The sequence below is a fragment of the Diaphorina citri genome, unplaced genomic scaffold (assembly GCF_000475195.1).
Source record: "Diaphorina citri unplaced genomic scaffold, Diaci psyllid genome assembly version 1.1 scaffold602, whole genome shotgun sequence".
Taxonomy (NCBI): domain Eukaryota; kingdom Metazoa; phylum Arthropoda; class Insecta; order Hemiptera; family Psyllidae; genus Diaphorina; species Diaphorina citri.
The window spans coordinates 1-13,235 of NW_007378036.1; the positions used below are offsets into that span (position 1 = coordinate 1).

Below are 13,235 nucleotides of genomic sequence, written 5' to 3' on the forward strand. Positions count from 1 at the left end.
CTCGATTCAAGCTACTCAATTGTCCTCACGAGACTGAGTGCACTTCGAACATCAAGCACAGAGCCGAAATAACTACGAACCTGCCGGAAATTGAACCCGAAAATTCCGGCGCGGCGGGCAGTTGCTCCGTACAGAAAAAGTCCAATCCGAGGCTGAGGTGTAGGGGCAAACGGCCTTAAAAGTTGGGTTGAACTTATACGAATCCGGCGTGCATAGCCAGTGTGATTCGCTAGGCCATGGAGGCTGCCAAGTATCAAAGTTTATATAAACTTACCTCTAATTAGTTCAGATAAAAATAACAATATTTTTATGAAGACAATTACGATTAAAATTTTTTAAATTGGTAAGCTTTCGATGTCACTCAGGACATCATCTTCAGACCAAAATAGATGTTGACTCTATCGCAGCAGGAGCAGAAGTGACATAAAAATATTATTATTTTTTTGTCTGAATTAATTTTTAAATATTTCACCATTATCAAAAAAAAAAAAAAAAAAAAAAAAAAATTTTTCTGTGCGTCCATACTCAGGAATGTAACCAACTTATTTTAGTACTAATTGTATTCGTTCTGAGCTTACAAAAAAGTAGTGAGCCAGCCTAGTTAGCTTGGTTGGTAGTGCGTCTGCCTTGTAAGCGCTAGGCCGCGGGTTCGATTCTTGCCCGGGGGCGGATTTTATCTCAACAGTTAAGGTTCGTTTTCGGAACGGCTGGCTTTCTCCTATCCTGTCTTCCTTCTCTCTTCCAATTTGGGACGATAAGACCTTAGTAGTTACAGTTCTCTCTATCCAAACTTTTTTTCTTCTAAATTGTGCGTCTTTTGCCCTTTAACATACTTATCTCAGAGAGTCAATCGGCCAAGTAGCAACATATTAATATAGGAAAAAAGAACAACGTCTTCACTTGACTAGTAACTTTGGAAACTGTTGGTAATTTTATTTCTACAGTTTCCAAAGTTACTGGTCAAGTGAAGACGTTGTTCTTTTTTCCTATATTAATATCCTTTACCGACAACACAGCCCTTTAACAATATGAAACCTCTTTAATATATCTCACCTCTGATATATCCTCAGCCAGTCTCAGCAGGAACAGGACCTGGTAGTGATTCAGCTGCACCGATATCAGATTGGACACATAGGCCACAGCGTGTATGTCAGCCAGTCGGGTTTGTCCCGTGCGAGGCGTGCTGTCACCAGGGCTGGGCCGGGTGTGTGCCCAGATGGTAAGGGGGAAGTTGTCCAGGAACGGAACAGCGGTGTGGGGGGAGGGGTCGGAGGATGTGTGGAACTCGGCCCATACAGGTTCCAGCTTGATACACCTGGGAACCGGAGTGAAGAAATAATAATAGACTCTTGAGTGGAAGGTAACCACTAGGCGAGGTTAACGCCGGAGGCGTTCTCTACCACCTAACCCTTAGAGCTGTGGTGGAACAGCGGTGTGGGGGGAGGGGTCGGAGGATGTGTGGAACTCGGCCCATACGGGTTCCAGCTTGATACACCTGGGAACCGGAGTGAAGAAATAATAATAGACTCTCGAGTGGAAGGTAACCACTAGGCGAGGTTAACGCCGGAGACGTTCTCTACCACCTAACCCTTAGAGCTGTGGTCTGTGTGGTCAAATTATCAAATAAAAGAGGATAAAAGTCCATGCCTCGGCTGAGATCGAACCCATATTTTCCTGTTTACCAGGCGAGAGTCTTGACCACTACACCACCGAAAGAGGTAATAAAGAGACCTGAGATACCGTAAAAGACTATTGTGTCCCTTCTCGCTCATCCGATGAAAGACTACACGGTGGGCATGCTACGACACAGACCACACGAGTCTAACGTAGCCGTTTTGTGATAGAAAGTACATGCAAAATGTGATACAGAGTACAAGGAGCTGTGGTCTGTGTGGTCAAATTATCAAATAAAGGAGGATAAAAGTCCATGCCTCGGCTGAAATCGAACCCACATTTTCCTGTTTACCAGGCGAGAGTCTTGACCACTACACCACCGAAAGAGGTAATAAAGAGACCTGAGATACAGTAAAAGACTATTGTGTCGAGACTTTAACCACAATAACTACCGTAAGTAGCCTAGGGCAAAGGCACTCTTTAGTGCGATTCGAGCAGTATAAATAAGCTTTGTTACTATTACAATATCAAAGCACCTAAAGAAGAAGAACGTCTGTGAATTCCTATTGAAAGTTGTAAATGTAAATGCAATTTCTTTGTGTTATTATATCACAACTTTGGTGCCCAATATCTCAATTTCCCAATATATCTGTAGGATTTTTTCCCAATATCTCAATAATCCTAACATCCAATGTTTACCTACCATGCTGGCACCGGTCGCTATGCGCATTTACATGTCATAGCTACTCATTTTCCTCACGAGGCTGAGTGGGCCCCGCAAGAGCCAGTCACGGAATCAATTATCTGCATAATACAAATTTCTTGACCCCGCCGGGAATCGAACCCGGGTCTCCCGCGTGCAAGGCGAGTGCAGTGACCACTACGCCATGGGAGCTGACTTCATATTGAAAGTTCTTACCATATATCTTTGGCCTTCCTGTCCATAGCAATTCCTGTGCATAGTAGAACTGTCACTCATAATTGTCAGCGAGATCTTCGTCTGAGACCCTCTCGAATCAGCGATCCGCGCGAACCTTACATCACCTCACTGCACACCAAAATGCTATAAAATAAGAATCCACCAACAAGTTCGAGATTACAGATTTAACACTGGAGATGATATCTATTATAAACTACATACTTTGCCCTCTTAGATTCGTTTTTTTTTTTTTTTTTTTTTTTTTTAATTTGACCGGTGTAGTCCCCATTGTACAGTAAAAAATGAAATTGAATAAGAAAAAGCAGAAATTGCCAAAAATAGTCCATAAATTGCAAAAATAGTACATAAATAATCAATCAAGATAAAAAGGAAAAGGGGAAACATAGAATAAAATAAATCAAATCAATCAGCGTTAAACATACCTATGAATTACATACCTAGTCTGGTAGGGGATGATCTTAAATGGAAAGGCGAGAATATCGGATTCCCACCATCGCGCAGATATCGGATTTTTTACAGAACACAAACAAATGGTCCATTCTAAAATTTAAATCAAATTGGCTTGTTCATATACTAGACTCTCGATCGGTTTCAACGTTTTGATGAAATTTGGCACCTGGGCATCAATTTTTTCTCTCCAATTTGTACACAGACTGTAAGGTTTGGTCGTTAGATTCTAGAATCGATCGGACTTAGGAAGCTTGGTATTGGTGGGGGACTATCTTATCTCACCTTCTGCATGTTTCAGAACTTATCCGTGACCAAATGAAAGTCATGAGCCTGTGCCGGGAAAGCTCTGCTATTTTTTCTGTAGCAAACCACGAACTCCAAGCACGGAGCCGAAAAACCTTCAACCCGGCCGGGAATCGAACCCGGACCTCCGGAGTGCAAGCCTCCGTTTAATACCCTATTTACTTGATTTTATTATTTTTTCAATTTCAAGCAAGGTTTTTATTTGTAATTTTGAATTTATCTGCCACCAAATACATAAGAGCCTTGTGTTAGACTGCGGCGGAGTAAAGGGGACTTTTCAGTCTCATTTCGGCAGTTATAAACTATTCTATTAAATCTCACCTTCTGCATGGTTTCAAATACTTATCCGTGGACCAAATGAAAGTCATGAGGCCTGTGCTGGGAAGCTGCTACTGTAGAAACAACGAGCCTGGTTGGCACGCGCATTGTATACACTTAGCCAGATCGGCCACGAGGAACATCCCCTGTTCCGAAGACCTGGTATGGTGTAGTGTGGTACGCGACACATCCCGTGCAGTGTCCGGGGGCCTGCCCGGTTGTGGGGACGACACGGTAGATCGTCCGTTGAGGCGGTCCTAGGATGAGCTGAGAACACAGAGTGAATAATTATATGTATATGTTAAATTTTAATAGCAAAAGCAAACGTACCCTTTTGGGGGAAAATAGTGACAGCATTCTGACATCTACATGAGTCCGACAGTGCAGCCCAATAAAAGGTACGAACCTTGCAATAGAAATTCAACAAATAATTCAAACTACCACTATCACAATCGCCAAAGAAATAATTTTCAAAATAGTGAGTAATATTTCCAAAACAATATTATACTTTGTCAAATGGACGGGAGAATGATCAAAATACTGTCTGTCTTAAGTCAAGTAAAGACATGACCACTGGCCATGCTAGCTTGGAGAGTAGCATGTCTGCCTTGTAAGCGCTAGGTCACGGGTTCGAAGCCCACCAGAGCCGGATTTTGTCCTTAACAGATAAGGTTTGTTCCTTCCTTCTCTCTTCGATTTCGGGATGATGAGACCTCCCGCTACAGTTCCTTCTCCTTCTATCAAATTTCATAAATCTTAGAGTTCCTTCTATCAAACTTCATAAATCTTGGAGTTCCTTCTATCAAACTTCATAAATCATAAAACAAAAACTATAAGTCAGGTTACCTTCATCATGATCGCTTCTATCTTTACATCAAAATACATCAGCTTGTTGGTATCCTCACTGGAACTAGTAGCCTGAGTCACTGCCTGAGTAGACATTAGGTTCTTGTGTAGATTCAGAGTGAACGCATTCAACCATAGAAGAGTAATGAGGTCGAATATAATTTGGATCGGGTTCAACTGAACGTAGAACTTGGGAGAAGGCACTGGAATCAGAACAGCGTACAGCTGAAGTTAAGCAACGTTGGTATCCGGACGGGTGACTATCTGGGCAATAGGGTGCTGCTTGCTTTTACATACATACTCGTTTATTTAGTAGAACAGGTCGACTATTCACAAAACTTCTCCAGTTTATTTAGTCATTAAAATTTTGCTCATTTCTTTTCCCGGCCCCACTCAAGCTGGGTGAGGTTAATGTGAGGTGGCGGATAACTTGTTGGGAGGGTAAAAACCCCCCTCTAAAAACCCTGGCAATTATATAGTGCCAAAGTTTTTAGTGCCAACGTTAAACTGTCAATGATTTTTTTTTTTTTCTCTCTGGTGCAAAGATTTGTGTTAAGTCTGATATTTGACCGAAAAAAGTGAAGGTCTACGTTTTAACTCGACCGTTCTCTCTGGTGCAAAGATTTGTGTTAAGTCTGATATTTGACCGAAAAAAGTGAAGGTCTACGTTTTAACTCGACCGTTTTGCATTTGATTTGGATGTTTGAATGTCTGTTCCGCTATAACTCCCGATTGTCTGTTTTGATTTTGATAAAATTTGGTACACATCTTCCTTGATTTAAGACACGTCGATCCTTGAAATGTGGTGTTCCAGGTCTAATTTTGGTGACAAAATTCTTGATTGAGTAAATAGATAAATTACCGCATTTATGACCCTCGTATACCCTTGAGTTCTTTCCATCCCAATTCTTGGTAAATACTTATATTGTTTTGAAAAAGATCAACCAGTCTTTAAATCTTTCGCGGGATTGTAAAATAATAAAACCTGTTCTCTGTCCTCTTTATTACGTAAGACGTACCTGTGTACCTCTAGGTACATACCTTCTTTCCTATGTATTTCCATACATCTGAATAATTGCATTCATATACTTACCTACATTCGTCTTAGCTTAGGCAAAAGAGTTTGAGTGAGGTCTACAGTTCACAGAACTACTAGTTTGATTCAATGCTATGTACTTACAGGGAAACTTTATATCTCCGGGATAATAATAGTAAGTAAACTCTGCATGTAGAAGTACATCGCCCCCAGGTACATTCTCTCTTCTTACATCACCTGAAATAAAAATAATATCAGTATCAATATAGTTTTGGTGCTTGGGGCCGGAATAGGCATAGTACACATTTCATATAATTATGTAGATTTATATGTAATAGTTATTAACTTCTTCTTGGCATTTTCCCGTTCCACAGGGTCGGCGTTTGTCAATATCCTTGTTAGATCAACTTGGACGGTTTGTTTGTCTGTTAGTTCGTTTGTGTTTGTTTCTTTCTTTTTGTCTCTTCGTTTGTTAGTCTGTTTGTTTGTTTTCTTCTTTTTAATGAGGCTGACACTTTTGGTTTTGGAGTAAAGCCTAGCCATTGCCCAAGGAACTGATATGGCAGTAAATAAGCAACATATTGCCGACCTACAGTGCTGCTAATACTTGCTGAGCTTTGCTGAACGATGTTACTAACTGTATGGCACTAGGGCAGGATACCACAAAGTATTACGCTAAGACACACAAACAACTAGTATACCAGTATACCACTAACGGCAGACAGAGAACTAACAAGAGTCATATGTAAAATGTAAATGCAGTTTCTTTGTGTTATTATGTCACAACTTAGGTGCTCACTGCAGCATTGTAGGATTTTCCCAATATCTCAATAATCCTAAAATCCAATGTTTACCTACCATGCTGGCACCGGTCGCTATGCGCATTTATATGCCATAGCTACTCATTTTCCTCAGACTTAACACAAATCTTTGCACCAGAGAAAAAAAAAAAAAATCATTGACAGTTTAACGTTGGCACTAAAAACTTTGGCACTATATAATTGCCAGGGTTTTTAGAGGGGGGTTTTTACCCTCCCAACAAGTTATCCGCCACCTCACATTAACCTCACCCAGCTTGAGTGGGGCCGGGAAAAGAAATGAGCAAAATTTTAATGATAGAACTTGGTGGAGAAGTTTTGTGAATAGTCGACCTGTTCTACTAAATAAACGAGTATGTATGTAAAAGCAAGCAGCACCCTATTGCCCAGATAGTCACCCGTCCGGATACCAACGTTGCTTAACTTCAGCTGTACGCTGTTCTGATTCCAGTGCCTTCTCCCAAGTTCTACGTTCAGTTGAACCCGATCCAAATTATATTCGACCTCATTACTCTTCTATGGTTGAATGCGTTCACTCTGAATCTACACAAGAACCTAATGTCTACTCAGGCAGTGACTCAGGCTACTAGTTCCAGTGAGGATACCAACAAGCTGATGTATTTTGATGTAAAGATAGAAGCGATCATGATGAAGGTAACCTGACTTATAGTTTTTGTTTTATGATTTATGAAGTTTGATAGAAGGAACTCCAAGATTTATGAAGTTTGATAGAAGGAACTCTAAGATTTATGAAATTTGATAGAAGGAACTCTAAGATTTATGAAGTTTGATAGAAGGAACTCTAAGATTTATGAAGTTTCATAGAAGGAACTCTTAAGATTTATGAAGTTTGATAGAAGGAACTCTAAGATTTATGAAATTTGATAGAAGGAACTCTAAGATTTATGAAGTTTGATAGAAGGAACTCTAAGATTTATGACGTTTGATAGAAGGAACTCTAAGATTTATGAAATTTGATAGAAGGAACTCTAAGATTTATGAAATTTGATAGAAGGAGAAGGAACTGTAGCGGGAGGTCTCATCATCCCGAAATCGAAGAGAGAAGGAAGGAACAAACCTTATCTGTTAAGGACAAAATCCGGCTCTGGTGGGCTTCGAACCCGTGACCTAGCGCTTACAAGGCAGACATGCTACTCTCCAAGCTAGCATGGCCAGTGGTCATGTCTTTACTTGACTTAAGACAGACAGTATTTTGATCATTCTCCCGTCCATTTGACAAAGTATAATATTGTTTTGGAAATATTACTCACTATTTTGAAAATTATTTCTTTGGCGATTGTGATAGTGGTAGTTTGAATTATTTGTTGAATTTCTATATTGCAAGGTTCGTACCTTTTATTGGGCTGCACTGTCGGACTCATGTAGATGTCAGAATGCTGTCACTATTTTCCCCCAAAAGGGTAATTTTTTTCCACGGGTTTTAAGTGGCAGGGTTCTCCTGGAGGAGCTCTTCCACCCAACCACTAAATTTTTCATTCACTGTGAGCCTTTAAGATATTTCACCAGGGAGGTCTTGAATGCTCCTAGACTTTGTGGGTCCCTTATATCCCTTTGTTTTTGAGACATTTTAATGAAGACTCCTCATTTTTTATTTTGCTTTTTTATTTAATTTTCAATAATTTTTATTATTTGTTTGTTACGTTTCAGGAGCTATTTATATGTAATTGGTTGATTTTAAGCTCATAATTTTCGTTAATTTGTTTTTTTTTTCTAGTTAAGGTTCCATAACTACCTATTTGAAGAAACCTCGTTTCTAAAATTTGAATAAAATTTCGATAAAAAGTTTTTTCATTTTTTAGAAGCGATTAAAGAAATTGATAATTTTTAAGATGAAATACTTGAAAATTGAATACGTTTGAATAAAAGATGAAATAGGACTTGAAAATTAAATACGTTTGAATAAAATAAAAAAGATTTTTTTTTTTTGGAGATGATGAAATCGGAAAATTGAATCTAATAGAAAGACATCAGAGGCGTTTCTAAAACGCTCCTCTTACCTCGTATAAACTCCCGAGCCGTCTGCTCCTTATTGGTTGTCACTTTGAACAGAGTGAAGTCTCCTATTTGTATCACAGCGCAAGTAGTCATTAGTTTGGACAGTTGACGTATGAACGGCTCCTTCACCGGACTGGAGAACAACTTCCCCGGAGCCTCCTGGTAGAAACATAGAATAGAATATACCTTGTTTATCCTGCCCGAATAGGACTGAAAAGTCCCTTTACCCCAGCGGTCTAAACAAGGTCTCGTATATTTGATGGGTTAAAGAATACACAAATTAAGTACCTAACGAAAATTATGAGCTTAAAATCAACCAATTAAATATAAATAGCTCCTGAAACGTAACAAACAAACAAATAATAAAAATTAATTAAAATTAAATAAAGAAGTAAAATAAAAAATGAGGAGTCCTCATTAAAATGCCTCAAAAACAAAGGGATATAAAGGGACCCACAAAGTCTAGGAGCATTCAAGACCTCCCTGGTGAAATATCTTAAAGGCTCACAGTGAATGAAAAGATTAGTGGTTGGGAGGAAGAGCTCCTCCAGGTCCAGGCGAACCCTGCCACCTAAAACCCGTGGAAAAAATATCATCACTTTAGATTAGCTCGGAGAGTAACACGGTTGCCTTGTAAGCGCTAAATCGCGGGTACGATTCCCGCTCGGGACGAACTTTATTCTAAACAGATGAAGTTCGTTCTCGGAACGGCTGGCTTAGCTCATCCTAGACGCCTCAACGGACGATCTACCGTGTCGTCCCCACAACCGGGACAGGCCCCGGACACTGCACGGGATTGTGTCCCGTACCACACTCACCAATACCAGGTCTTCGGACAGGGGATGTTCCCGTGCCGATCTGGCTAAGTGTATACATGCGTGCCAACTAGGCTCGTTGTTCTACAGTAGCAGCTTCCCAGCACAGGCTCATGACTTTCATTTGGTCACGGATAAGTTTTTGAAACATGCAGAAGGTGAGATTAATAGAATAGTTTATACTGCCGAAATGAGACTGAAAAGTCCCTTTACTCCCGCAGTCTACACAAGGTCTTATGTATTTGGTGCAGAATAAATTCAAAATTACAAATAAAAACCTTGCTTGAAATTGAAAAAAATAATAAAATAAATAAATAGGGTATTACACGAGGCTTGCACTCCGGAGGTCCCGGGTTCGATTCCCGGCGGGGTTGAAGTTTTTTCGGCTCTGTGCTTGGAGTTCGTGGTTTGCTACAGTAGCAGCTTCCCGGCACAGGCTCATGACTTTCATTTGGTCACGGATAAGTTTCTGAAACATGCAGAAGGTGAGATAAATAGTTTCCCCCACCAATACCAAGCTTCCTAAGTCCGATCGATTCTAGAATCTAACGAGCAAACCTTACAGTCTGTGTACAAATTGAGAGAAAAAATTGGATGCCTCAGGTGCCAAATTTCATCAAAACTTGAACCGATCGAGAGTCTAGTATATAACAAGCAATTTGATTTAAATTTTAGATGGACCATTTGTTTGTTTTCTGTAAAAAATCCGATATTCTGCCGATGGTGGAATCCGATATTCTGCCTTTCCATTAGATCTCCCCCTACCAGACTAGGTATGTAATTCATAGGTATGTTTAACCTGATTGATTTGATTTATTTTATTCTATGTTCCCTTTTCCTTTTTATCTTGATTGATTTTTATGTACTATTTTTGCAATTTATGTACTATTTTTTGCAATTTTGCTTTTCTATTTCAATTTATTTTTTACTGTACAATGGGACTAACCCGTCAAATTAAAAAAAAAAAAAAAATGAACATCTTTGTGACGAGCCGGGATAGATTGCTGAAAACAAAAACAATACAATATTTTTATTTACATCCCACTTTTGGTGGAGGACTTTACTACGTGAGAATTCAGTCATACAAGTATTATAAGGCCAGCCATTCATGCTCAGACGGTCTGACAGGCATACCTAGGTGTCGAGTTTTTCCCACCACACACGTTAAGACTGTCTGACCTAGGTCCGTCAGACAACCTGAGCGTGAGTGGCAGACATACAGCCTGTTTCTAATTTTCTTTTCTTGTCGCAAATTATTGTATACTCACCTCTCCCCATTTGATAACTCTCGCGAATTCTGTGGGTGACCAGAGTGTAATGTGCGAGGTGGACACTCCCTTGATGTCACCGAAATAGGTGAGACCCCGAATCTGGGTCTCTTCGTCCCACAGTAGGGTCTCGTAGGTGACCATGTGGGTTTTGAAGTGGTCTTCATCCGTGTACTTTTGGGGGTCCAAATTGCTTCCCACCCCAATGATGACACGACGACCCTGTTTATCCTTGATAGGAGAGACGAAGAGGTATCTGTGAAGATATAGGGGAACGGTTAGTGTGGTAACACGCTTGCTTGTCATGTAGAAGGTCCCGGGGTTCGCGGGTCCGATTCCCGCCCGGGTAAACTATCCTGAACAGATAAGGTTTGTTCTCGGAACGGCTGGCTTTCTCCTCTCCTGTCTTCCTTTTCTCTTGGCTTTTATCCCGATGGGACCTTAGCAGTTAGAGTTAGTGATAGATAAAAAAAAAAAAAAAAATAAAATAAAATAAAAAAAAAACGAATCTAAAGAGGCAAAGTATGTAGTAAAAGAACAATCTCCAGGTTAAATCTTGAATCTCACTTTGTTGGATCAAATATTTTGGTGGTTTCAGGTGAGGATAATATTCGGCCGGACGCTACTCAAATCTCAGACGAAGATCTCCCTGACAATATGAGTGACATTCTACTATCACAGGAATTACTATGGACAGAAGCCAAAGATATATGGTAAGAACTTTCAATATGAAGTCAGCTCCCATGGCGTAGTGGTCACTGCACTCGCCTTGCACGCGGGAGACCCGGGTTCGATTCCCGGCGGGGTCAAGTATGCAGATAATTGATTCCGTGACTGGCTCTTGCGGGGCCCACTCAGCCTCGTGAGGAAAATGAGTAGCTATGACATGTAAATGCGCATAGCGACCGGTGCCAGCATGGTAGGTAAACATTGGATGTTAGGATTATTGAGATATTGGGAAAAAATCCTACAGATATATTGGGAAATTGAGATATTGGGCACCAAAGTTGTGATATAATAACACAAAGAAATTGCATTTACATTTACAACTTTCAATAGGAATTCACAGACGTTCTTCTTCTTTAGGTGCTTTGATATTGTGATAGTAACAAAGCTTATTTATACTGCTCGAATCGCACTAAAGAGTGCCTTTACCCCAGGCTACTTACTGTAGTTATTGTGGTTAAATAATGACTTACCTTATTTTATAGTTGACTAGGGTTCTTAGTTGGGGATTATTATTTACACCGACTCGAGTTTCGCCTCACTCGTAGGCTTTTTCACACTAAAGAGTGCCTTTACCCCAGGCTACTTACTGTAGTTATTGTGGTTAAAGTCTCAACTAATGTTGAGGATAAAACGGCCCACGCTCCTCTGTTTACTAGAAGAGTGTCTTGACCACTACACCAATAAGGCAGATTAGTTGTACTTTACCAATGTACATGTACTCTGTATCACATTTTGCATGTACTTTCTATCACAAAACGGCTACGTTAGACTCGTGTGGTCTGTGTCGTAGCATGCCCACCGCGTAGTCTCTCATCGGATGAGCGAGAAGGGACACAATAGTCTTTTACTGTATCTCAGGTCTCTTTATTACCTCTTTCGGTGGTGTAGTGGTCAAGACTCTCGCCTGGTAAACAGGAATTTGGGGACGTGGTGACTCTGATTTTGAAAACACCCTGTCTATTCCCATAACATTCCCGTCTTCTTTTTCTTGTGAAAATTGGAAAATATAAAAAAAAAGAAAAAAATTCTTGACTCTTTCTTTTCTCTATATAAAAAAAAAGTTTCTTTATACCTCTACGTATAGAATAGAATAAGAAAAAAACATATAGACATGAGAAAGAAAGGAGGGGGAGAAGGAGGAGGAGAAGAAGAAGGAGGAGGAGAAGGAGAAGAAGAAGAAGAAGAAGGAACTGCATTTACATTTTACATATGACTCTTGTTAGTTCTCTGTCTGCCGTTAGTGGCATACTGGTATACTAGTTGTTTGTGTGTCTTAGCGTAATACTTTGTGATATCCTGCCCTAGTGCCATACAGTTAGTAACATCGTTCAGCAATGCTCAGCAACTATTAGCAACACTGTAGGTCGGCAATATGTTGCCTATTTACAGCCATATCAGTTGCTTGGGCAATGGCTAGGCTTTACTCCAAAACCAAAAGTGTCAGCCTCATTAAAAAGAAGAAAACAAACAAACAGAGTAACAAACGAAGAGACAAAAAGAAAGAAACAAACACAAACGAACTAACAGACAAACAAACCGTCCAAGTTGATCTAACAAGGATATTGAATTTGGGTGTCTAATATGAATCTAATTAATAATAATTGTGGTTAAAGTCTCAACCAATGTTGAGGATAAAACGGCCCACGCTCTTCTGTTTACTAGAAGAGTGTCTTGACCACTACACCAATAAGGCAGATTAGTTGTACTTTACCATCACATTTTTGTACTCTGTATCACATTTTGCATGTACTTTCTATCACAAAACGGCTACGTTAGACTCGTGTGGTCTGTGTCGTAGCATGCCCAACGCGTAGTCTTTCATCGGATGAGCGAGAAGGGACCGACACAATAGTCTTTTACTGTATCTCAGGTCTCTTTATTACCTCTTTCGGTGGTGTAGTGGTCAAGACTCTCGCCTGGTAAACAGGAAAATAATAATCCTAAAATAATCCTAAAATCCAATGTTTACCTACCATGCTGGCACCGGTCGCTATGCGCATTTATATGTAATAGCTACTCATTTTCCTCACGAGGCTGAGTGGGCCCCGCAACAGCCAGTCACAGAATCAATCATTTGCATGA

General features: G+C 40.1%; 1 protein-coding gene across 1 annotated transcript in view; it reads right to left on the minus strand.

The window, feature by feature from the left end:
• Positions 1-505: 505 nt before the first annotated feature.
• The window catches only part of LOC103510461 (UHRF1-binding protein 1-like), a gene marked incomplete at its 3' end in the record, with an annotated part of 32,046 nt that continues 19,316 nt past the window's right edge, over positions 506-13,235 (minus strand). The window contains 8 exon segments of the mRNA XM_026824495.1: positions 506-541; positions 1,054-1,315; positions 2,534-2,550; positions 2,553-2,567; positions 3,785-3,892; positions 4,472-4,674; positions 5,652-5,744; positions 8,344-8,500. Coding sequence (XP_026680296.1) covers positions 506-541; positions 1,054-1,315; positions 2,534-2,550; positions 2,553-2,567; positions 3,785-3,892; positions 4,472-4,674; positions 5,652-5,744; positions 8,344-8,500 — 891 coding nt within the window.